The 20,489-nt window shown below is 60.8% G+C and overlaps 7 protein-coding genes across 7 annotated transcripts; 2 read left to right on the top strand and 5 right to left on the bottom strand.

The window, feature by feature from the left end:
• Positions 1-253: 253 nt before the first annotated feature.
• On the bottom strand, positions 254-1,608 carry BJ171DRAFT_82542 (uncharacterized protein). Its single transcript, XM_053115909.1, has 3 exons — positions 1,067-1,608; positions 832-894; positions 254-670 (listed from the first exon to the last, which is right to left on the bottom strand). Exons 1-3 carry the CDS (start codon positions 1,557-1,559, stop codon positions 630-632), a joined length of 597 nt encoding a protein of 198 aa, XP_052967147.1. The 5' UTR covers positions 1,560-1,608; the 3' UTR covers positions 254-629.
• Positions 1,609-1,736: 128 nt separating this feature from the next.
• Positions 1,737-3,241, top strand: BJ171DRAFT_82537 (ADP-ribosylation factor family-domain-containing protein). Its single transcript, XM_053115908.1, has 5 exons — positions 1,737-1,887; positions 2,080-2,190; positions 2,309-2,474; positions 2,665-2,745; positions 2,861-3,241. Exons 1-5 carry the CDS (start codon positions 1,823-1,825, stop codon positions 2,993-2,995), a joined length of 558 nt encoding a protein of 185 aa, XP_052967146.1. The 5' UTR covers positions 1,737-1,822; the 3' UTR covers positions 2,996-3,241.
• Positions 3,242-3,309: 68 nt separating this feature from the next.
• BJ171DRAFT_502887 (uncharacterized protein) lies at positions 3,310-4,963 on the bottom strand. The gene is made up of 5 exons (XM_053110806.1): positions 4,788-4,963; positions 4,254-4,450; positions 4,021-4,089; positions 3,743-3,873; positions 3,310-3,665 (listed from the first exon to the last, which is right to left on the bottom strand). The coding sequence occupies exons 1-5, from the start codon at positions 4,816-4,818 to the stop codon at positions 3,581-3,583; spliced, it is 513 nt and encodes a 170-aa protein (XP_052967145.1). The 5' UTR covers positions 4,819-4,963; the 3' UTR covers positions 3,310-3,580.
• A 2,965-nt stretch (positions 4,964-7,928) lies between these two features.
• On the top strand, positions 7,929-9,529 carry BJ171DRAFT_581271 (uncharacterized protein; the record flags this gene model as incomplete). The annotated part of the gene is made up of 2 exons (XM_053114092.1): positions 7,929-7,992; positions 8,157-9,529. The coding sequence occupies 2 exons, from the start codon at positions 7,929-7,931 to the stop codon at positions 9,527-9,529; spliced, it is 1,437 nt and encodes a 478-aa protein (XP_052967144.1).
• Positions 9,530-10,942: 1,413 nt separating this feature from the next.
• On the bottom strand, positions 10,943-13,069 carry BJ171DRAFT_474484 (uncharacterized protein; the record flags this gene model as incomplete). The annotated part of the gene is made up of 1 exon (XM_053108743.1): positions 10,943-13,069. One exon carries the CDS (start codon positions 13,067-13,069, stop codon positions 10,943-10,945), a length of 2,127 nt encoding a protein of 708 aa, XP_052967143.1.
• A 1,487-nt stretch (positions 13,070-14,556) lies between these two features.
• BJ171DRAFT_616990 (uncharacterized protein) lies at positions 14,557-16,639 on the bottom strand (the record flags this gene model as incomplete). Its single annotated transcript, XM_053115364.1, has 2 exons — positions 16,025-16,639; positions 14,557-15,948 (listed from the first exon to the last, which is right to left on the bottom strand). The coding sequence occupies exons 1-2, from the start codon at positions 16,610-16,612 to the stop codon at positions 14,557-14,559; spliced, it is 1,980 nt and encodes a 659-aa protein (XP_052967142.1). The 5' UTR covers positions 16,613-16,639.
• A 2,671-nt stretch (positions 16,640-19,310) lies between these two features.
• BJ171DRAFT_474482 (uncharacterized protein) lies at positions 19,311-20,347 on the bottom strand (the record flags this gene model as incomplete). Its single annotated transcript, XM_053108742.1, has 2 exons — positions 19,311-20,161; positions 20,239-20,347. 2 exons carry the CDS (start codon positions 20,345-20,347, stop codon positions 19,311-19,313), a joined length of 960 nt encoding a protein of 319 aa, XP_052967141.1.
• Between the last annotated feature and the right edge of the window lie 142 nt (positions 20,348-20,489).

Here is a 20,489-nt window from a genome sequence, read left to right as displayed (position 1 = left end):
CGCTCCACAATTCCATCTGTCTATGCACTCACACGGATGCACCAACCTGTAGTGGAGAGGGCTTTTGTCACGGCAGCACCGGAAAGCAGCCAATTCGGGGGCTATTGATGCACTTTCTTGGGACTTGAGAGGCTGTCGGCGATCGAAACTCGCCGCAGCGGCTTAGATTCTGAAGTGGGTGTCAACCAGCGTATTCTGATGATTCTTCGCGCTTCTCGCGGTGGCCGCCACTTACCCCCACTCGGTTTGGGTATGTGGGTCGAGCTTCGGATATATTTAACGATAGGGAGGGGAGGGAGGAAGGTACAGGCGAGAGCGTCCAGACTCTGACTTGCAAATGCCTTCGCCTGCCTCCTTGAATCACCCACGTCAGGACATGACGTTGCGATTGTACGAGAATCACTTCTCTCCAATCACCACACATGATGGCCACTGTGCACTAACCGGACCAAGCTGCGATGATGCAGAGGGTGCACCAAAGCGGGCGCTTGCAGCCACGCCAGCTCCGGGGCATAAGCGCGAGCACACCAGATCTTGTCGCCAATGCGGCCGCTCCCTATCGAAATCGCTTGAGAGGTCTGTTCTCCAGCTCCCATCGGACATAGTATGGGCATTCAGCGCGGGATGATTCAGTAGCAGCATCGGCAATCGAACGGACAGTCCTCCGTATCTGTGAATCAGGCAGATCAACGTCCGTCGAGCCAACACGGAATCGGCGGCAGGTGCGCGGAGGTGTTAGCAACACTTGGAGCCTGCCCAAGCCGGAACAGCCCGCAGAGAATGCTCGCTCCGTTTGTCCCAAAAGTCACCCGGCGACTTGTCGATCCTCACCTCCTCCTGTCGAAGAGAACAGTTCGTCCTCTCCGTAGATTTTGTATCCTTCTTCTGTGTATCCTGCACACCGCGAACAGTCAGCAGCTGATCAGCGATTGCAGGGCATATCCTCGCCAGCGATTGCAGGGCATATCTTCGCCAGCCGTCCCAATCCCCTCGGTATCAGCCACTGTGCGGCGCAAAGGCCAGCAACCATCCCCCAGGCCCGACTCCTCGTATCCGATGTCGGTACCTCGCACTTTTAGACCACGGCTGTTGGCAAATCCATCCGTGTCGTCGGGAAGCTCAGTCTTCTCAACCTTGCCGGCCTGCGAGAGATCGACGGTAACGACCACTGGCGTCGCCGTCGCCTTGGCCTCGGCTGAAGGAGTGGGCTTGGAATCTGCCTGACTTTCGCTCTGGGAGCTGGACTTGGACTTGCCCTTCTTCTTCTTTGCGGGCTCTGGCCCGGCGGCGACAGGCTCGGGGGCCTTGCGCTTTTCGGATTCGCCGGCGGCGCTCCCTTTATCCTTTGAGTAGTTGCCGCTGAAGATGTCGTCGATTTCGTTCGTTTTGGTCTTGGGCGGGGCCGAAGCGACTGCTCCGTCCGGCTTGGACGAAACGGCCACTCCCTTGGATCCTGCTTTGGGGTCAGCCTTTTTGGAGATCGCCGGGCCGGTGGCCGTACCACTGCCGGTGCCCGTGCTGGTGGTCTTTTTGCTCTTTCCGGCCGTACTCTTGGACATGGTCGCTGCAAGCCGCTATGCACCTCTGATCCTGATGGCGGTGGTGCTGGGTCGCCGTTGCGCCTGATCCCCTCGACCAACAAAAATTCTGCTCGCTGCTGCGCGCCGCCCTGCTGCGCGCCACCTGCCCATGTCTCCAGGGGCTGCTGCGGCTGGCTGTCCCTCATCCAGCCGTCGCCGATACATATGTTCTCCCTGACGACAGACCATCCCGGCCCCATCCAGCACGACCCGCAAGCAAGCACACACCACCAAGCGACACCATGGGCCTGCTGACGATCCTGAAAAAGAACCGGCAAAAGGAGAAGGAGATGCGACTCCTGATGCTGTAAGCAGCCGCTCCGTTTGCTGCTCGTTTGCTTTGATCCTTGGGCCGTTGGTCGTCTCCCCACCACATGTACAGCGCACAGGGCATGGCTGGGGCTCATGATCGTCGTCTCGACACCACTCCCTGCTGCCGATGCGTGCTCCCCGGTCGATCCCTTTCGATGTGTCCTGACCAAATCGTTCCATTGCCCAGCGGCCTTGACAATGCCGGCAAAACCACCATTCTCAAGAAACTCAACGGCGAGGACATCACCACCATCTCGCCGACCCTGGGCTTCAACATCAAAACCCTGGAGCACAAAGAGTATGCGATCCGCCACACGAACCGCACCCCCGGCTCTGGCGGATGCTAGCTGCTCATCCTCGCTGCTCGCTGTCCTTCCTTACCATTCCACCGGTCTCTGCCGCACCACAACACATAGCTACAAACTGAACATCTGGGACATTGGTGGCCAAAAATCCATCCGATCCTACTGGAGAAATTACTTTGAGCAAACGGACGGCCTCGTCTGGGTTGTGGACAGTGCCGATAGAGCCGATCGCTTGGAAGACTGCAAGCGCGAACTTCAGAGCCTTCTCCAGGAAGAGGTACGTCGCAGCTTGCCTGCTTGGGCTGGGCCAAGCGTCTATCCAAACGGCTGCATTGAACCGGACTCAACTGAACCGAGTCAAATCCCCCGTCCATGGATGGTGCGGGTCCCTGAGACCGCTGGAACTGCATAGCCGCCCAGACCGCTTGGTCCGTCCTATCTGATCGTGCTTTACTGCCTTCTTCCAGAGACTCGCGGGCGCCTCGCTGCTGATCTTTGCCAACAAGGCCGATCTTCCCTCCGCCCTTGGTGCCCAGGAAATCCGTGAGGTGGGTGGCTGCTGGTGTCAAGCCAGAGACGACGGATATTCGTCCCGACCAGCCTCGGCGCTGTGGCGACCACATGGGATTCCTGCTAACGTCAGGTGTTTTCTGCCTGAAACAGATCCTGAGCCTCGATGAAATCCAAACGCACCATTGGCACATCGAGGGCTGCAGTGCCGTCACCGGAAAGAACCTCGTCAACGGACTGGATTGGATTGTCAACGACATTGCCTCCAGAATTTACATGCTTGAGTAAAGCGACCCCGGTGGACACCAGGGACAGACAGACAGACAGACAGACAGACAGACAGACAGTCCGCCCTTGCATCGCACGCTGTGCTCATGCCAATATATGGCTGATCCATGATCGCCGATTATACACTGGACACATAGCAAATGGGACAACACAGCCGTTTCCATGAACATGTAGTATGTGATGTGCTTGCGTCCAGCAAAGCCACAAGAAATAAATCAAATCACTTTGGCAGCCTCCGAGTAAAGACCGCCGGTCGCTCTCCGGTCTCCACAATCGACCTGCACACTGGTCTCGGAGTGCCAGCGATGGATGGTGCTCTTGGACACACTGGCGAATGGTCATGGCCAGCGCGCGATAACATTGGGTAACAAAATATTCGTTCAATGGTCAAAAACACAGATGTCCCGTTTTTAATTGGATACACTGTAACCCAGGAATATCGGAATCATTGCTTTGGGCGGCAAAAGTATCGCGGGGAGCACTTCTTGATCATACCAAAGAATAACATGCGGCGACACTCCTCGTACGGCTACTCTTGCCCAAGTCCTGTGAGTTGCTATGGATGGGACCGTGTCGTTCACACAGCTATGCCTTCTTCTTGTCTTTGACCACCAAGACCGGGCATTTCAGAGTCTGGACCAGATATTCGCCCGTAGAGCCTGTCCACAGCCTGCAACAAACACGGGTTAGGGACGGCAACGAGGCCGCTCTGGCGTCCATGTACCAGTCCCGCGGCGTGAGGCTTACTTCTGAAGCGAGACCGCTCCCTTCGAGCCCACAACCACAAGATCAACGTCCATCTGGTCCACAAAATTGGCGATGGTGTCTCGCGGGTCCTCTGTTTTTAACGATATCAGTTCGTACGAGATATCGACACCCTGCTAGACCGTGGAGACAGCGCCGATGAGTATGGGTGCAGTCGATTCTCTGGACAATGCGGCGGTGTAGTTTCCTTGCATAATGCGGCTCCCTCTGGGCAATAGCACCGCTGGTCAACCCATCATGGCCACACGTCGGATACTCACCGAGCCGGCATAGTGGCTTAGGAGAAGCTGTTCTGCTGCCCCGACGGCGGTGTTTGCTGCCTGGGACGCCTGTGGGCCGACAAAGACGTCATGATCTGTCCGAAAATGCTCAGACACAGCATCGGCTGGATGGAATTCGCAATGCCTCCGCGCTGTCTTTGGTCCTGAAAACGAGCATTCGCGCCGTCCATCCAGGCACGCGACTGGGTGTGCTCGGTCGCTGGATGTCCTACCCGTTTCTCGGATCTGGACGGTCGCTCGTCGGGACGCCCGTTACTGGCGAGCTGATCAAGACTGTGATCAAAGAGGTCGCCCAGGTCGTCCTCGATCACACCCGCGGAAAGCAAGACAATGTGGTCAGATGCAGGCTGGACAATGTTGCCCAAGCCCCAGCTCAGGGCGAACCGGGAGGCCTCGGTGCCATCCAGAGCTGAGCGGTGAAAGAACAGAATGCGCCGAGACGCGTGGATCGATAGTCGAGGAGCGAACGATCAGCGTCGGTGCAAAATGATACGAAAGTCGCCGCGGAGCGAGGCGAGAACCGATGAGAGCGGGGAGCGGGATGTCGTGGCAGTGGCAGAGGGGACGAAGACGACTGTAGTCGCGCTGGGCAGAACGAGGTCCAGCAACAGCAACGGCAACGGCAACAGCAACAGCAGGTCAGCCGGCCGATGGCTTGCAGACGCATGACCCCCCAGCCGGATGCTGAAGAAGCAGCAGCACATGAAAACGACATGGGCGCAAGCGAGAGGGCGGCAGATACGGACCAAACGCAATCGTTCTTCGCTTGTCGCCCATCGATAGCAGCAGCGCACGCCGCCAGAGAAAACCATGAGAATGCAGCGGATTGCCAGGGCGGCGCTTGTTCCTGGCTGCCCGAGCGCTGGCGGCAAGAACACGCGGGCGGCTCCCTTGCTTGCGGGTGTGATCGGAGATGAGGAGAATGGGACGGCGGCACCTGGGCAAGGGGCGGTGGCTCCGGGCAAAGGACGACGGTGGTGCGGGCCGGAGCAGGAGCTTGCCGCGGATCTGCGGCAGCGATGGGATAGCGATGGGTCGATGGGAAAGCGATTGCAATTGCATTTGGAACTGCGATACGTTAATGGAATGTGAATACGTTAATGGGATGCGAATACGTTGATGGGATCGCAATTTCAACTGCAATCCAATGCACACCCCTCAAGTTCGTCTCATGGCACCGCAGCCTTGCCCCCCGCCAAGTGCTCGAGTCCATGCTCGAGTCCACGCCGCATGCTTGCAATCAGAGGGCGCCGCTGGCTGGCTGGTTGTCAGCCGAGTCGTCTCCGGTTCCCCTCTCCTCCTCGCTTCAACCGTTCCCGCATCTGCAATTCCCGCAGCGCCCACTCCTCGTTCTGCAGCGGCACATGTCCTTGCGCTTCTCAGACCCACCCTTCCTCCAGTTGCGCAAGCTTGTTCGCACGGCGGCCCATGCATCCCCTCGAGGACGGCCGTGCATCTCCCAGGCGTGCCCACTCCCTGCCTCGTCCTTCGCCCTGGGCAGCAGCACAGCCCACCCCCGCCCGCCTTTCTTTTTGAGAGCCCAGCCAGGCGGCACGTGAGGCTTTCTTGCTGGCGGCAGCGCAAGTGGGAGACGGTCGGCGAGCGGCATGGCCCCGTCGCCGCCATTGCCGCCACCGCCCCGCATCTCTGCGCTCCAAGGGTGGTTCCCTCGACTGCGACGATGACCTTGTCTTTGTCAGGTCCACTGGCGCAGGGCACGCACTGTGGGGTCGACCGTGGAAGTTGGGGGTGGGGGCGCTTCGGGAAAGCAAGGCCATGGCGAAGAAGCACTCGTGCGGGCATGCGCCGGTAACGAGTGTGGAGTGCGGTACTCTATGGCGTTGTGTCGATGTGTGGAGATATGTGATTATGCATCGGGGTGTCGTGCGGTGTGTTGGTGCTGGTGCTGGTGCGGGATGTGGGTCCATTTGCCGCTGTCCAACCCCAGCAGGACCACTCCAGCAGGACCACTCCAGCAGGACGGAGCACATTCGGCGTCGAGAGGTCCGTTCTGGACTGAGGCACTGGGGCTGTGAGATCCACTCGGCAGTGTGGAGTTGGGACCGTGAGATCCATTCGGCAATGTGGAGCCGGGCCGAGGCGCAGAGCGGGGAGACACCCGATTCCGACCGCACGCTGCGTGGGCGCAGATGCATGGAGTTGGTCTCGACATGGCCGCAGGGATGGTGCTATCCCGCACGATGCGTCCATGAGGTCGTCCATGGAGTCGCCCATGAAACTGCACATGAAGTCGTCCATGAAACTGCCCATGATGCCCTCCACACTTTCCCTCCCCCGTGGCTTTCTCCATGTTACCCTCTGCCATACCGCCCGGCGATGTGCCAGAAACAAGGCCCTCGGTTCAATTTTAATTGCATTGCGCGCCTCGGTCTTTCAGAGCCCCGGGGCACTGGGGGCGGACGGGGGTGGGCATGCGGGGTTGGTGGACATGGCTTCCTTGCAGCTTAATTCTGCCCCTTGCAGTTGATTTGCATGTTCTTGTTGGCCGATTTGAGTGCTCTTGTTGGCCGATTTGCCCGTCTTTGCTGGAGCAATTCACCCCTCGCCACAGCGCGCCTCCCCTCTTGGCCGCCCATCAACATTCGCCGGCTGACCGTCGCCCCGCTGATCCACACGCCCAGCGCCCGGATCCGTCGCCCTTGCCGCCAGTACAGCGGCCTTGAATGGCGTTCTCCTTTGGCCAGCCCTCCTTGCCGCTCAATGAAATGTGGCGGCCGCGAACCTTGCGTCGGGACGGCCAGTGCTGTGTGGGGTCGGCTTGCGCTGGTAATCGCATCTTCCGCCAACTGCACTCGTTTGTAGTCCCATTTCATGCTGGATCCACTCTGTTTCTCTGTAAGCGACCATGTACCTCTGTTTGCACCGCATCATGCGTATCAGTTCGCTTGGGCCTTCCTTGGGCCTTCCTTGGGCATCGCTGCGAGGGACGGCTCCACGCGGCCATGTTTACGTCTCCACAGAGAGCCCATCGCGTTATGTCGGCGGTGTCGTCGCAAGTGCTCCGCCGCCCTGTGGATTCCTCCCCGCCCACTCCCTCCCTATGCCTCCCTTATCCCCCCCGCCGGCGCTCGGTCAGCCCTCCACCATCTGCCGCCGCCTCCCGCTGCATGCTGTCGTCGCCAACCTTCCCGCCGCGGCCTTCATAAGCAAGAGAAAAGGCGATGCCGACGACGCCCAGGGTTTGATCAGTCTTCGTTTGTCCCTGGCTCGTGCCGTCTCAGTAACACTTCCTCTCAACCACCACACCACCACCACCACCACCTCGTTCGCTCACCTTTTCCCCTTCCCTTCACATCCCTGCCTTCCACCTCCCTGTCCTGTCCTGTCCTGTCCTGCCCTACCCTGCCCCAACACTGTCTCGGGCATAAGACTCGCCTCCAGAACCGCAATCGTTGCCCATTGCCGTCGCTCTCCTTTCCTGCCTCCCTCCTCCCTGGCCGTGGCGCTTCTTCCTTCCCTCTCGCCTTCATCTGCCCCCCCCCTCTTCCCTCTCGCATCAATCTTATCCCATCTTCCGTCTTTGTTTGTCGGTAAGTCACCTCCACCATCACACACTCGGCTAGATAGGGCATGTGTTCGTGTTGCCGATCGTTTTGATGCCTCGTTCTCCAAAGTACTTGTCTCCGTCCTCTCTTGTTACTCCGATGCATCCATTTCTGGTCGACTTTGCTTTGGTACCGCCATTCGTCTCTATTTCATTACATTCTTGGATCCGGCGTTACTACCTGTTTCCCAAGAACACTCTTCCCATTTACTTTGTGTCTCATTCAACGGACTGCCCACCTCTCTGGCCTTGCTTGAACTTTGCCACTCGCTCGACTACCTGGTCGTCGCGGGTTGTCTCTCACCCGACCCTCTCGGCCACCATGACTTGTTGGTGCGGGCTATATTCGTGCTTTGCCTCTGATAGCCTCAGTGCCGTACTCGGCTGTACAGTCACCCCTTGCCTGTTCCTCAGCAGCTTCTTTGCGCATCATTTCATCTCTTGTGTCGACTGGCTCCGATGTGAGGTATTCTCACCAAACTCTCAACTGACGCCCGTCTGCTGCATCCACCTTGGTGTCTCCCCCCGCCTCCCATCTCTAGATACACAGGCTCACACCCAGTTTACGCCATGTCCGAGTTCCATCCATCGACCAACCCCTCCGCCCTCGAAGCCTACCCGGCCCTCATTCTACCTCAGGAGCACTACGATCTGACCCACGGCCGCGAACCCATAGCAGCAGGCTCGCTTATCGACTCGCTCGCTACCCAAAACTACATGACTTACTCGTTCTCGATTCCAAAGTCTCACCCGACCGACTTCACCATCTCGGAGCTCTACTACTGCCCCGAGCCCACCTATATCGAGGGCATTCACGGCCATCCGCCCCCACATCTCCAACCACCGCAATTCCAGTCGCTGCACACCCAGCCTGCCCCATACACTGCCCAGGACTTGACTTACACCATCGACGACATCAACTCGCCCCTGGCTCCGCTCAGCGTGCTTACCAGCGATCTCGCCGCCCAGCACGGCGATGTGTACCAGCCTCCTATCGACAGCTCGGAGCTGTGTGGCTGCTGCTCCTGCTATTGCTCGACCGACACATATGGCCAGAACGAGTACTATCTCGCCAACCCTTGCCACAGTCACAGTCACAGTCACAGTCACAACCACAGCCACGTCGCGCCGATCCATCATGATGCATCCATCATGGGCCCTGTCCTGTGCGAACATCTTTCGACCGATTCCACCCAGCTGCAGGACGGCTATCTCTCTGCCTCGATCCATTCAGCGTCAGTGAACGCACCGCTTTACTTCACTCCGCCGCCCTCGGTCATCAGCTCGCCACTCAACTCCAGCCACATGCAGCCGGCCTACGAGCTCGCCGTGGTCAAGCCCTCATCAGTAGCAGCCGGCTCTGCGGCCTTTTCTGCTTCGTACGACGCCGCACTGCCGTCCACTTCGTTCTCGACGACACAAGCCCATTCTATAAAGTCCTTCCAAGCCTTTGCCCCGTCATACGAGCCCACCATTGATGAGCTGCAGCGTCTCGGCACCATGAGCGATCCACTCTCAAAGCGACGCCTGCGATCCGGCGCCCGAAAGCTCTCTATGGACAATCACTTCCAGAACTCGCCGCAGATTGCCAACAAACGCTCGAGCAGCTTTGACGGGTCGCACTCTGACCACGACTCGGCCCTGGGCCATGCCGAGAGTCCTGCCGACGACACTTGGAGATGCCACTTCAAAGGCTGCGACAAGAGCTACAGCACCTCGGCGGGCCTGCGATATCACCTTAAGGCCACCCACAGCGCCATCACCGACCGCGCCCAGAAGCTGAAGAATCGTGAGATGAAGTTCTGTTGTCGGGTGTGCGACAAGTGGTTCGGCACCGCTGCTGGCTTGCGATACCACAACAAGACCGTCCGGCACGGCTCATCCCCGCACCGCAGCAGCGAGTCTGTTTCGCCTCGAGCCTAATGTTCTGCTGCTGGTTGCTGGTTGCTGGCTGCTGCCGTTGTCTGGCCTGTCTGGCACTGCCGTCGGCCCCGACCGCGGTGCTGGTGCCAACGTCCCTGCCGGTGCTGGCTCCGATGCGACTGCTTCATCATCCCGACCGCTGAAGTCGCAGCCGCTCGATCCATCTCGTCTATTGGTCGCTTTCTCCGCCGGTGACTGAACCACTCGGGCACGGCGCTCACGACAGCCTCGGTTTCGTTACTCTCCCTTCCTCTGTTGCAACCGTCTCCCCCTTCTATTCACCGCCCTCGATCATGAGCTTTCATCCCTGAGTCCCTCGATGCGACATCCCCCCCGTGCCACTTCCGACTGCTTCATGCCTGAACTTCCTTTGCTCCTGAATCTGCAAAACCGCTCCTCTGATCCAGTCGGTCCAGACGCCATCCTCTCTGCCGTGCCTCTGGCTCTTTGGCAGGGCGTCTCCAGGCTGCCGCCTTTGGTCGTGTACGCACCAGCTCTCCTTTGGTTCCCACGCCACCAACTTTCCTGATCATGCTATAATTTTGGCATCTATTACATACTCTCAGTTGCGCCGCTTATTCGGCACCGTACTTTGAACAGTAACAACTACTACAACTACGACAATCGCTATAACAGCCATAGCAATAACAAAATATAAAAATCACTCATACAATCAGCAGTGCCATTCGCTCTGGCAAAGGTCCACCTGGATCTGGATCCAAGCTAACGCATCCATCCATCGATCCATTCGCCGTTTGCCCGTCACTCGTCGTAGTACCCAGGTGCGGCCTCAACAGGTGTGGGCGACATGTGTCGAGACAGTATATTGGAGCAGCCAACAGTGATAGTGAGGGGCATTTGATACGGTCTCGCACAGTGCCAGGAGTGAGAGAAGGATTCGGCCATTCTGATAGTGCCTTCTGATAGTACCTTCTGATAGTACCTTCTGATAGTACCTTCTGATAGTACCTTCTGATAGTACCTCCACTCCCCGTCTCCAGTTCAGTTGTCTCACCGGCCCATCGCTGGCCATCCACCAGCCAGGTAGCGACCGCTCACTTGCCAAGAGATGGAACAATAGCTCAATTGGCATCGTCCAGCGGCCTTGCATGGGTATCAGAGGAGTGTGCGTGGGGAGCGGCTTGGATGCACTTTCGCTCGACGCTTGGCATTTGGCATTTGGCATTTGGCATTTGGCATTTGACTGAGGCGAGGAGGCGAGGGGGCGAGGAGGCCACGAAACGGCAGCGGGCTACTGCGTGTTCCCGATGAGGTGCCGAGCAGATTCCGAGTGTCTCGCAGCTGCCGTCCATTAAGTCAAGAAAGGAGCCGGTCCTCGGTGGCGATTCGTGCGGCTTCACTTATCCAACGGAAGAGGGAAGCGAGTGGGGCGGGCGATTGGACGGAGGGGACTTATTTGCGATCGGGGTGAGAATGATGGTGGTGGAGGTGCTGAGCGACCTTGTTGTGGTATCGCAAGCCAGCAGCGGTGCCGAACCACTTGTCGCAGATGTGGCAGCAGTACTTCATCTCACGATTCTTCAGCTTCTGGGCGCGGTCGGTGATGGCGCTGTGGGTGGCCTTGAGGTGATATCGCAGGCCCGCCGTGGTGTTGTAGCTCTTGTCGCAGCCCACGATATGACACCGAAACTGGCCGCCGTGGCCGTGGCTGTGGTCGTGGTCTTGGTCTTGGTGATGATCCTGACCGTGGTCCTGTTCCTGGTCCTGTTCTTGGTCTTGGTCTTGGTCATTGTCCGGATCCTGGTCAGCCTCAGGATTATGCTCAGAGCCAGCGTCAGGACAAAGGTCGACATCGATATCGGTCTCCATGTGCCCGTCAAACCCAGCCCGGACTGCTGCCTCGAGCTCGGCGTCGTCATCGAGATGGGCGGCCATATCCAAGCTATCGGAGCCGGTGTGGGATGCCGATCCATCATCTGTCGAGGCTGCGACACCACCGGCACTGGCACCAGCACTAGCACCAGCACCAGCACTAGCACCAGCACTAGCACCAGCACCATCCTGGTCCAGTCCAATCATAAAGTCCCTCGGCACCGATGCGGGTACAGGCACAGGCACAGATACAGACACAGATACAGGCGCGGCCATGCCCTCGGGCTGCAGGGTGGACCTCGAGATGCCCGCTGTCTTGTGCAGGCTTGGATGCAGCTGGAGCCCTGGATGCACATGAGACCGACCGACGGTGCGATAGCGACGATCGGGAGTCGATGCCGGAGAGCCGTGCAGTGAGGGGCCGTCCTTTGCGTGGTTGTGTGATCCGGGCACGCCCGAGTGTTTCTTGCCGCATCCGCGGTAGTGGCACACCCATTGCTGCTGCTGTTGCTGTTGCGAGCCCGTGGGCCTGGGCGATTTGCTCGATCCAACAGAGTCTTTGGATGCATTCGGGGAGTCGATCTTGGGGCGCTTACTTTGGCTGGTGGGACGGGCCGCGGAGAGTAAGGCCCGAGAATGCTGCAGGTGATGCAGGATCTGGCCGACGGGATAGGCAGCAGCCAGGGCAGACAGCTGCATGCCAGGGACAGCGGATGGGATGGGGAAGAGGGCAGATGCGTGGGAAAGGTCGAGGTCGGGTGCTGGCGGGTGGGAGGCCTTGCGCTTGAGAGCATCGAGCTCGACCGAGAGAGAGGCGGCTGCGGCATGAGAGCTGAGCAAGAGCGAGGCGGCGATGTTGCTGGGTGGCGTGAACTTGAGGGCCTTGATGATGATATGACCGATAGGCTCGTCGTCCCGAAGCTGGGGGCCCGGGATATCCGGTATGGACGAGAGTGGTGCCGACAGCGACGAAGAGCCCGCGGCGTCCGGTGGCGCCGACCACCCAAGGTCTGTCAGGAGCAGCGGATGCAGCCGCAGGGCCTTGAGGAGGTTCTGGACGTCGACGGGCGAGAACAGCATTGCGACGATGCGGGTCAGCACCGATCGGGGGAGCTTGTATACAGGGATCTGGCCGAGGTACTGCGGAAGACAGTTGCGGAGCATGGACGACACTGCGGGCTCGACAAAGACGAGCTGCTGCTCCGACTGGGCGGCCTTTTCGAGCTCTCGGTGCTGGCGGATCAGCTCCTGGACGGTGCTGCTGAGGCCACTGTCGTCGTCGGCTTCGTTGCCGTCATCGGGGCAGTTGGCATCATCGGCATCCACATTATCGTCGTCATCTTCACATTCAATCGATGCGGAAAGGTCCTGGTCTTCCAGTGGCGCTGCCTGGACCGAGTGGCTGATTTGAGAATACGGCAACAATGGATGTGGCTGCTGTTGCTGCTGCTGTTGCTGTTGATGATGGTGGTGGCCATGGTGGTGGTTGTGGGAGCGGTGTTCAGCGGATTTGTGGTGCGAACGAGCCGTGGTGGTTTCCGGCAATAGGTCTTGTGGGACTGAGACGGAACCGGACGCATGCACGCCGCCGTATCGCAGCACGATCGAGTCGATGCGATGGCAGAATTCCTTCTTGAGATCGAGCAGCTCTCTGCAGAGTTGTTGGATCGACAGGGCCTCAGGGCTGGCGCGTTGGCGGTCCTGCATTTGCGATGCCAGAGCTTGTGAGTGCAATTCGGTGGGATTCGGTGCAATTCGGCTGAACAAAGAGTGGCTGCGAACTGATGGGCAGCGGCTGCTCTGGGGGCTGCTGATGGCTGCAGAGGAGCTTGGAGGATTGACTCGGGCCAGGATCGAGCCGCGGGATGGGTACCGGATGGAGACGTGGGGGCGGCGTTGATTCCCAGGCTGGGCGCGATCAAGACAAAGGACTCGGAACAAATCAGACACCAAAAGGTGCCAGCAGAGCAAGCCTCCCCGCCCAGAAAGCCGGAGGATGCTGCGGCCGAGGTTCCTGGACCAGGGTCGACGGAGAAAGAGGATCGAGCTGCGACAGCGACGGTGCAGCACCTAGGATCGCTGCACGCACGGACGGGCGCTGGAGCAGGCGCAAAGTGCAAGTAATGCCTCGAGGATGATCAGCCCGAACGGGAGGCAGGAAGAAGAAAGCGCAAAGGGGCGAGAGGAAAGAGGGAAGCCGGCGGGCCGGAAGGAGCAAGATTGGCGCATCACGTGCGCAACGTGACCTGCCCCAAAGACATGGCAATGCAGACACAGACCCATGGGAGGCGGACGAAATGGCGAGTGCTAGGTTCTGGACTGGACTGCCTCCTCCATTCTGCTCCATGTCGTTCTCCTCTCGCCAGCACAGGCTTCGTTGGATGGAGGGGGGGGGTTCAAATCATACTGTATGAGGATTGTGCCATACATCCCTCCTCTCGCTGATATACAAACAAAACTGGTGTCGAGCATTGGGGAGCAAGACAGAACAACAGGAGAGACGAGAGCGAGAGAGGAAAACGAGGAGAGCAGGTAGAGCGGGACAGGGGGGGCTTGACGAAATGCTGCGGGGCGGCACAAACACGGTGGGAACGAACGACAGGGAGAGAGAAGGGGAAGGAAAATATATCCCGATCGCGAGAAGGGGGGGGTGATATCCAAAGACAGAAAAAAAAAGAAGCGGCTCGTGTCCTGCACATCCAGTGGAGTGGGGTGGCAGCGGACGGCGAGCGGAAGGGGAGATATTCAGGTCCAGCACAGGGGCTCATAGAAGATACACGGTCGAGATTGAGACTGAGGTTGAGGTCAATTGAGGAAAACTTGGCGGGTAAATGAGGCGAAGGAGAGAGGCGGGAGGTCGAGGGCACATTGCGTGCAAATATCAAAGAGGTCATGGTCTTCGTCAACAGGATCCAGAAAGCATCGCATACAGTAAAAAAGATTAGCGGGATGGAGGGCGGTGTCGGTCATCTCCAAAGGATCCTAAGAGCCCTGTAAAAAAAAAGTCTGCTGCTTCCAGTGGATGGCCCGCGGAGGAAGAGGGCGGCGGCTCGTCGCTGCTGCGTTCTATGTTGTCGAGGAGAGGAGAGGAGAGGAGAGGAGAGGAGAGGACATCTTTCTTCTGTCGGGTTCCAGTGGCTCCGAACCGGGGAGACCACGCGCAACTTTTGGGACTCGAGACGGCAAAATCGGATCTATGAATCGGTCAGGTGCTCCGAAGGGGGACTCGAGACTGGCGGCGATGCCAGAGGCCGCAGGCGTGGAGACGAGGCGTCGTCGTTGTGGTGGTGCGTAAGGTGATAGCGAAGACCAGCTCGCGTTTTGAAGGTTTTACTGCATCCAGAGAGTTGACATCCGTACTGCCCGACGTTTCTTCTTGTCACGATCCGGCAGGTGACTTTGTGGGTGGTATGCAGATGGTACCGCAGGCCGGCCCGAGTGTTGAACTGCTTGTCACAGCCCGGGAAGGGCGTGCACCGCCAAATCTGGGGTCCGTCGGGGGGCGGCCGCTCGATCGTGACGACTTCGGGGTCCTCGGGAGACTGGGAGGGGCGCGAGCGACACTCTGTTTCTTCGCCAGGGCTGGTGAGCTCGTACTCGCCATCGTCGTTGTCGACCTCGCACGCGTCCGACGGGGGCAGCTCGACAGGCTCTGTCGGCACGGGCTCGGCAGAGGCGGTGAGGTCCTCGATGGCCTCGGATTGGTCAAAGCGGAAGCTGCATTCAAGAGGGGCGATGGCCGAGGTGGGATAGGCCGAGGACGAGAAGCCGGTGACAAAGTAGGGCGGCTGCGGGTTGTCGCTGCCGTTGAAGAATTGGGGCATGGCCGACGGGGTGATGGGATCGTGGGCAAAGGGCAGGGGCGACTGGGAGATCTGGGCGGGCGACGCGCTGCTGACGGACGGGGTCTGGTTGGAGATGCTCTGGAGACCGAGCAACACGGGCGAGGTGAAGTTTGGCGGCTGGCCATAGGCGGTGCCCGGGGTCAGGACATGCGAGGGCGGACTGTACATGATCTGCGACTGGGGGGTCGGGAAAGACGAGGCAGTGAGAGCCGTGGTGGCCGGGCTTGCGGCGACCGAGAGCGTTGGGGTCGACAGGGTGCTCGGGGGGAGCGAACTTGAGCCCTTGGAGAGGGTGGTGCGTCGACGAGGCTGGAAGGGCGACGGGGCCGAGGCAGCGCCGTGGTGGTCCAGATGGGCTCCGAAGATGTGCTTGGTCGGGAGGTGGGGCGCCGAGCCGTAGGCAGCCGGGGTTGGCTGGCTCGAGAGATGATGGTCAGGGGCGGCAGCCTTGCCATAGCCGGGGTAGGGGCAGGATTCGGGAAAGACGGAGACCGGGCCGTGGACGGTGCCGACAAGGCCGGCTTGGGACAGGTGGCCGGAGGCGGGATCGGCATTGTCCGAATGCCTCATGCGCTCGAGAGACTCATGCCGCGCGGGGGCAACGTAGGTGGTGCCGTCAGGGGCAGCGACCGGGGCCGACTGAGTGGTGGGGACGTACGAGCCGTAGGCCGATCCAGAGGTGCCCAGCGACTGATGGCGAGGAGGGAAGTGCGACGAGGCAAAGTCGGGTGGATAGACGTGCTGGGTCGCGGCGGGTTCGTAATAGCCATATGAGGACTGGGGAGTCGATGGCGAGAGCTCGGACGGGACGACATACGAGTAGGGCCGAATGTTGGAGGTGAACGACGTGCTGGGACGACAGGCCCTCGAAGTGGCCAAAGGAGTCGGCCGGCGACAGGGTCGAGATGGTGCCGGAGGTGGTGACGATGTATCCGTTGTCGTTGCAGGCGACATAGCCGCCGGTGGGGTATCCGCCCGAGGTCCAGAAGGAGGGCTGCTGCTGGAACTGCGAGTTGGGATGGCTGTCGTCGATGGGCAGATACTCGTCGCTATAGACCACCTCCTCGGCCCAGCGGGTGTGCGCCGAGTTCAAGAGGGGCTGTTGCGAGGGCTGCTGCATATGCAGGTTGTGGGGCTGCTGGGAGGCATGCAGATGCTGCGACTGGGACAGCAGTGATGGGTGGGATTGCTGCATCGGCAGGTGCTGTTGGGGCTGGGTTTGTGACGGCGACGGCAGCTGCTGGTGCTGGCTCTGGGATTGGATGTGCTGATAGGGGTGGTGCTGCATCGGCGAGGACGGCAGACTCGAAGACATGTGTTTGTGGGAAATCCACGAGGCATCGGGAGGTTGATAAAATTGATTGTCCATCATGACCATGCTGTGTTCGTGATCCGGAACAACCATGGAGCGGGCTCGAGGCAAGGGGAGCGAATGTGCAAGGACGGAGAGACTCGAGGAGGAGGACTGGAGAGGCTCGAATGGGGGTTTCCTAGAGGACAACTCGAGATTCGAGAATCAAAGGGATCGGGGAAGGAGATGCCAAAACAGGGGAGTCGAAAGGGCTTGGAGGAGGAAGGCGAGCTAGCAACAGTTCCACCAGGGAAAGTATGCGAGATCGGGGGGGGGATCGAGACAGGCGAATGGCTGTGTCGAGCACAGGTTGTGGGTGGAGAGGGGTAGTCGGCAGAGATGAGGAGAGAGACAACGAGCTCCAAGGGAAAAAACGGCCCGAGGATCAAGCGGGACGGCCACTTGTCTTTATGCTGGTTGACCAAGGTTGGCAGGAGATGTGCCTGGACAGGGCAAGGCTGGGCGGGGCGGGGTGGCGGTTGGGCGATGAGATTGTTGCAATAGCGCGATTCGTGGCGAGCCGCGGGTACTGCCCATGCCACAGCGACTGTGTGGGGGGAGGAGGAACAGCCACAGCGAGGTTGCAGTTGGACACAGTGGCTGCGGGAATATCGCGCGGCTGAAGCGAGATGCTGAGCAGCACCACGGCGCACCACGGCGCACCCACGAAGCGCTCTGGAGCACTGAGAGCACTGCGAGCACTGCGAGGCACTTGCGACAACAACGAGGCGACACAGCGGGCCTTGCGGGTCGCACAGCTGCAGGGCCAGTGCGCCGCCCGGCCACTGCTCCCGTTACAGGACATGCTGCGTCCGGCCAGTGATTGTGGATTAGCCGTTGCGTCTGCGCTGCTCAGCACCGGCCGTCACACCAACGTGTGCGAGCCAAGTGCCTTGCCGCGGCCTGTGCTCGGCGGGACGAGTGGTGCGCCTGAGCGGGTGAAAGTGCTTCTGTCCTGGACAAAGGCACCGCGTCACAGCCACAGCCGCCGGGTGTCCGAGATAACCGCGGCGACAAGGCCCCTGTTACTTGCGCAGCGCGGCTCACGAGCGCAGGCCTTGTCTGGGCCGTGTCTGGCCACGCGCCGGCCGCGTGCCCCTGCGCAGCCGCGCTGCGCTCGCTGCACTCTCTGTGCGCCCGCAACAAGCTCATTTGTCAGCGACGGCAGCAAGCCACTGGCCAGCCACTGGCCGGGCACTGGCCGGGCACTGTCCCCACTCGACAGAAATAGCGGTGTGTCTCGTGACAGTGGCTGCGCGCGCCAGTGTACATGGGGGAGTGCGGCAAGGCGGAGTGGCCGCGCAGTCTGTGCGACGCAGGGCGCGTGAGCGTTGCTGTTCCAGCAGCAGCTACATTGAATGCGCTGATTGCATTGGCTTTGTTGTCTGCTTTCATTGCATTGGCTTTGTTGTCTGCGTTCATTGCACTGACTGCGTTGATTGCAATTGCATGACAGCCCTCCTCGCGTGGCCGCCTTGTCTCGGCACCATCCGCCATGTCCCTGTTGCCCCCCCGCCTCGGCAGTCACCCTTGCACTCGCGCCACCCGCGCGGCACCACCACCAACCAGCGCGTCTCGCAGCGAGCGTTGGCTTGGTCCCCACCCTATTGTGACCGCGTCACCGTTTCTCCTCCCCACGCGGCAGCGCGGCCCCCGGCCCTGGCCGTCGCTGGGGGTGCTTGTGGCCAGGCAGTGGGGGGAGAGTGACGAGGGGGAGATGTGCACAGCGACAGTCCAGACAGACTCGCTGACAAGCAAGGGGCTGGGGTGCTGGGTGCTGCAATGGGCCACCACCACCCGGCCAGCAGCACCGCTGATCCGAGCGTGTCCGCTGATCCAACGGCGGGGCAGGCGGACGGATCTCGGGTCGTTCGTTTGTTGGTCGGCTTGGCGCCGCATGCTGGTCCATCTGGCGCTGCCCAAGCAAATGCACTGGCTGTGCGGTCGCTGTGTCAGCACGGGTTCGGCAGCGAGTGTGCGCCGGATCTGCGCGGCATAGCCCCGTGTCGGCAGCACATGCCATCTCGCCACATCCAGCGCCAGTGTCTCGATGGCGTCGGGGGGCTTCGGGGGCGGCGCCTGTCACGAGGACCAGCCGGGATGCACACCGGGAGGCGTGGACGTCGCAGCCAGTGCAAGTGCAAGTGTAAGTGCAAGTGTAAGCGCAAGTGCAAGTGCAAGTGCAAGTGCGGCTTGAGCCGCCCTGCGCGTCTCGCCGCGGGTACGGGAGCCAGTTGCGTGCAGCCGTTCCCGGCGGGCGGCTGGAGGATTGTTGCTTTGTGGGCTTGCCTGCGCTGAGCCCCACCGGGCTCATGTCCTGTCAGAATGCATCGCTCGGCAGACCCATTCATCCATCGGTCCCCCAGCGATACCCACCCCGGACGCACCCACACATCCTTCCCGGATGCACGCTGGTCGGCAAACGTGCTCCTGGCAAGGACAGCATCACCAGCCCTGGCGCTGCTGCGGGAGGGGGCCCTCGTTCCATGTCCGACGCACGCACAGCCGCGCGACGCATGCCCACGGCAGGTTGCCAGGGACAGCGCCCCAGTCCCCTGGCATCCATCCCAGCCCGGCCATGTTCGCCCGAGCCACACAAGCGCGGCTGCTCAGTCCCTTGTGGCGTCGGCGGGTGTGCGCAGTAGCCCGAGGGCACGCCGCGATTGGCCCGAGCCGAGCAAGGGCGGCGGGTGGGCCTGGCAGCAGGGTGACTCAGAGCGGACGGCATCGCACAAGGAGCGGCATGTGGTGCTCAGGCGGCGTGTGCGACGAGGGCCTTGTGCGCGCCCACCGCGTATCGGGACGCGCTGGCGGTGCACCATGGGGAAGTGCAAGGGTGCGCACCGCGACCACCCAGACACATTAAAATCTGCTCGCGGCCGTTGTTGCGCTTGTGTCCGAGACAAGGCAGTGCAGAACAACGCAGAACAGCACGAGCAGCGCGAACCAGAACAATCGCACACAGCACTGTGCCTGCACCCGGATCCTGCCTGTTCCGGTCTGCCGGGATCGGTGCTGCGTCCTTGCCGTTGCCTGTCCTTCTGTGTTTCTTCGGAAGCATGCTCTCTGGGCCGGATCTCGACAAGAGGCAGCCGCCTGCATCGCCGCCTGGTGACTTGGACGGCCCCATCTGACCGCACATTGTCCAGCACGGCCTCGGTGTGTCCGTGGGCAGCCCGCCCTGCCCTGCCCTGCCCCGCCCTGCTCGGCCCTGGACGTCCGAGGCCGTGGCCAGGACCAAGGCCAGGCCAGGCCAGGCCAGGCCAGGACCGAGACTGCCCTCTCCACCCGCCTGCCTGGCAGACGCTGTCCTCCCTCGCCACCCCTGGCAGGCCGCCATCTGTTGCTCGAGCTCGGTCTGTACAGAACACGGCTCCTTCGGCCCTCCTCCCTTGCCGCGCTGGCCGCGCAGCACCTGGCTTGTGTGGTCGGCTGTGCTGGGGCCTTGCGCCTGGCACACAGACAGCGGAATCCTGGCACAGACACTGTGGCGTTCCAGCTGCTCGCTCCACGCAGCAAGCTGCAGCTTGCCGCAGCCCACTGTCCAGTCACCCTGAGCCGTCTCCGGCCAATCACGCACCCGCGGCGGCACCGCGCTGCGCACTCCACCGCACACACACACACAGTAGCCGCCAGCCACACAGACTGTGTCCCCATGGCGCCCATACATCCGCACGCACCACCCGCCGCCGGCCAAACCGCCCATGCCCCAGGGTGCCTGAGCAGCGTCCTTGTTGCCGCGACAAATTTGGCTGTTCGCGCGACTGTCCCTTGTTGTGCTGTTGCCATTTTGGCTGCTGGCTCCGCTGCCTTGTCGCCCCCCCCGCCATACGCTCATCCCCCGCTGTCCCAGTCGCTGTCCCGGTCGTCTGCCGTCTTTGGCCTGCGGCTGCTATATATGCCTTTCGCCCCTCGCCCGTCTTTGCCCGTT

Source organism: Polychytrium aggregatum, assembly GCF_025602895.1.
Source record: "Polychytrium aggregatum strain JEL109 chromosome Unknown BJ171scaffold_16, whole genome shotgun sequence".
Taxonomy (NCBI): Eukaryota; Fungi; Chytridiomycota; class Chytridiomycetes; order Polychytriales; genus Polychytrium; species Polychytrium aggregatum.
The sequence above is the reverse complement of the archived record's forward strand: the minus strand, read 5'-3'. Positions and strand labels throughout refer to the sequence as shown.

What these genes read in the sequence shown, in the direction of transcription:
- BJ171DRAFT_82542 (XM_053115909.1), bottom strand. Translation starts at nt 1,559, where the DNA reads ATGTCCAAGAGTACGGCCGGAAAGAGCAAAAAGACCACCAGCACGGGC. An exon ending in CCGTGGTCTAAAAGTGCGAG is followed by an intron (nt 895 to 1,066) that starts GTACCGACATCG and finishes CGCGGTGTGCAG; the next exon opens with GATACACAGAAGAAGGATAC. An exon ending in GTTCTCTTCGACAGGAGGAG is followed by an intron (nt 671 to 831) that starts GTGAGGATCGAC and finishes CCTGATTCACAG; the next exon opens with ATACGGAGGACTGTCCGTTC.
- BJ171DRAFT_82537 (XM_053115908.1), top strand. Translation starts at nt 1,823, where the DNA reads ATGGGCCTGCTGACGATCCTGAAAAAGAACCGGCAAAAGGAGAAGGAG. An exon ending in AGAGCCTTCTCCAGGAAGAG is followed by an intron (nt 2,475 to 2,664) that starts GTACGTCGCAGC and finishes GCCTTCTTCCAG; the next exon opens with AGACTCGCGGGCGCCTCGCT. An exon ending in GTGCCCAGGAAATCCGTGAG is followed by an intron (nt 2,746 to 2,860) that starts GTGGGTGGCTGC and finishes TGCCTGAAACAG; the next exon opens with ATCCTGAGCCTCGATGAAAT.
- BJ171DRAFT_502887 (XM_053110806.1), bottom strand. Translation starts at nt 4,818, where the DNA reads ATGGGCGACAAGCGAAGAACGATTGCGTTTG. An exon ending in TAAGCCACTATGCCGGCTCG is followed by an intron (nt 3,874 to 4,020) that starts GTGAGTATCCGA and finishes ACGGTCTAGCAG; the next exon opens with GGTGTCGATATCTCGTACGA. An exon ending in GGAGCGGTCTCGCTTCAGAA is followed by an intron (nt 3,666 to 3,742) that starts GTAAGCCTCACG and finishes TGTTTGTTGCAG; the next exon opens with GCTGTGGACAGGCTCTACGG.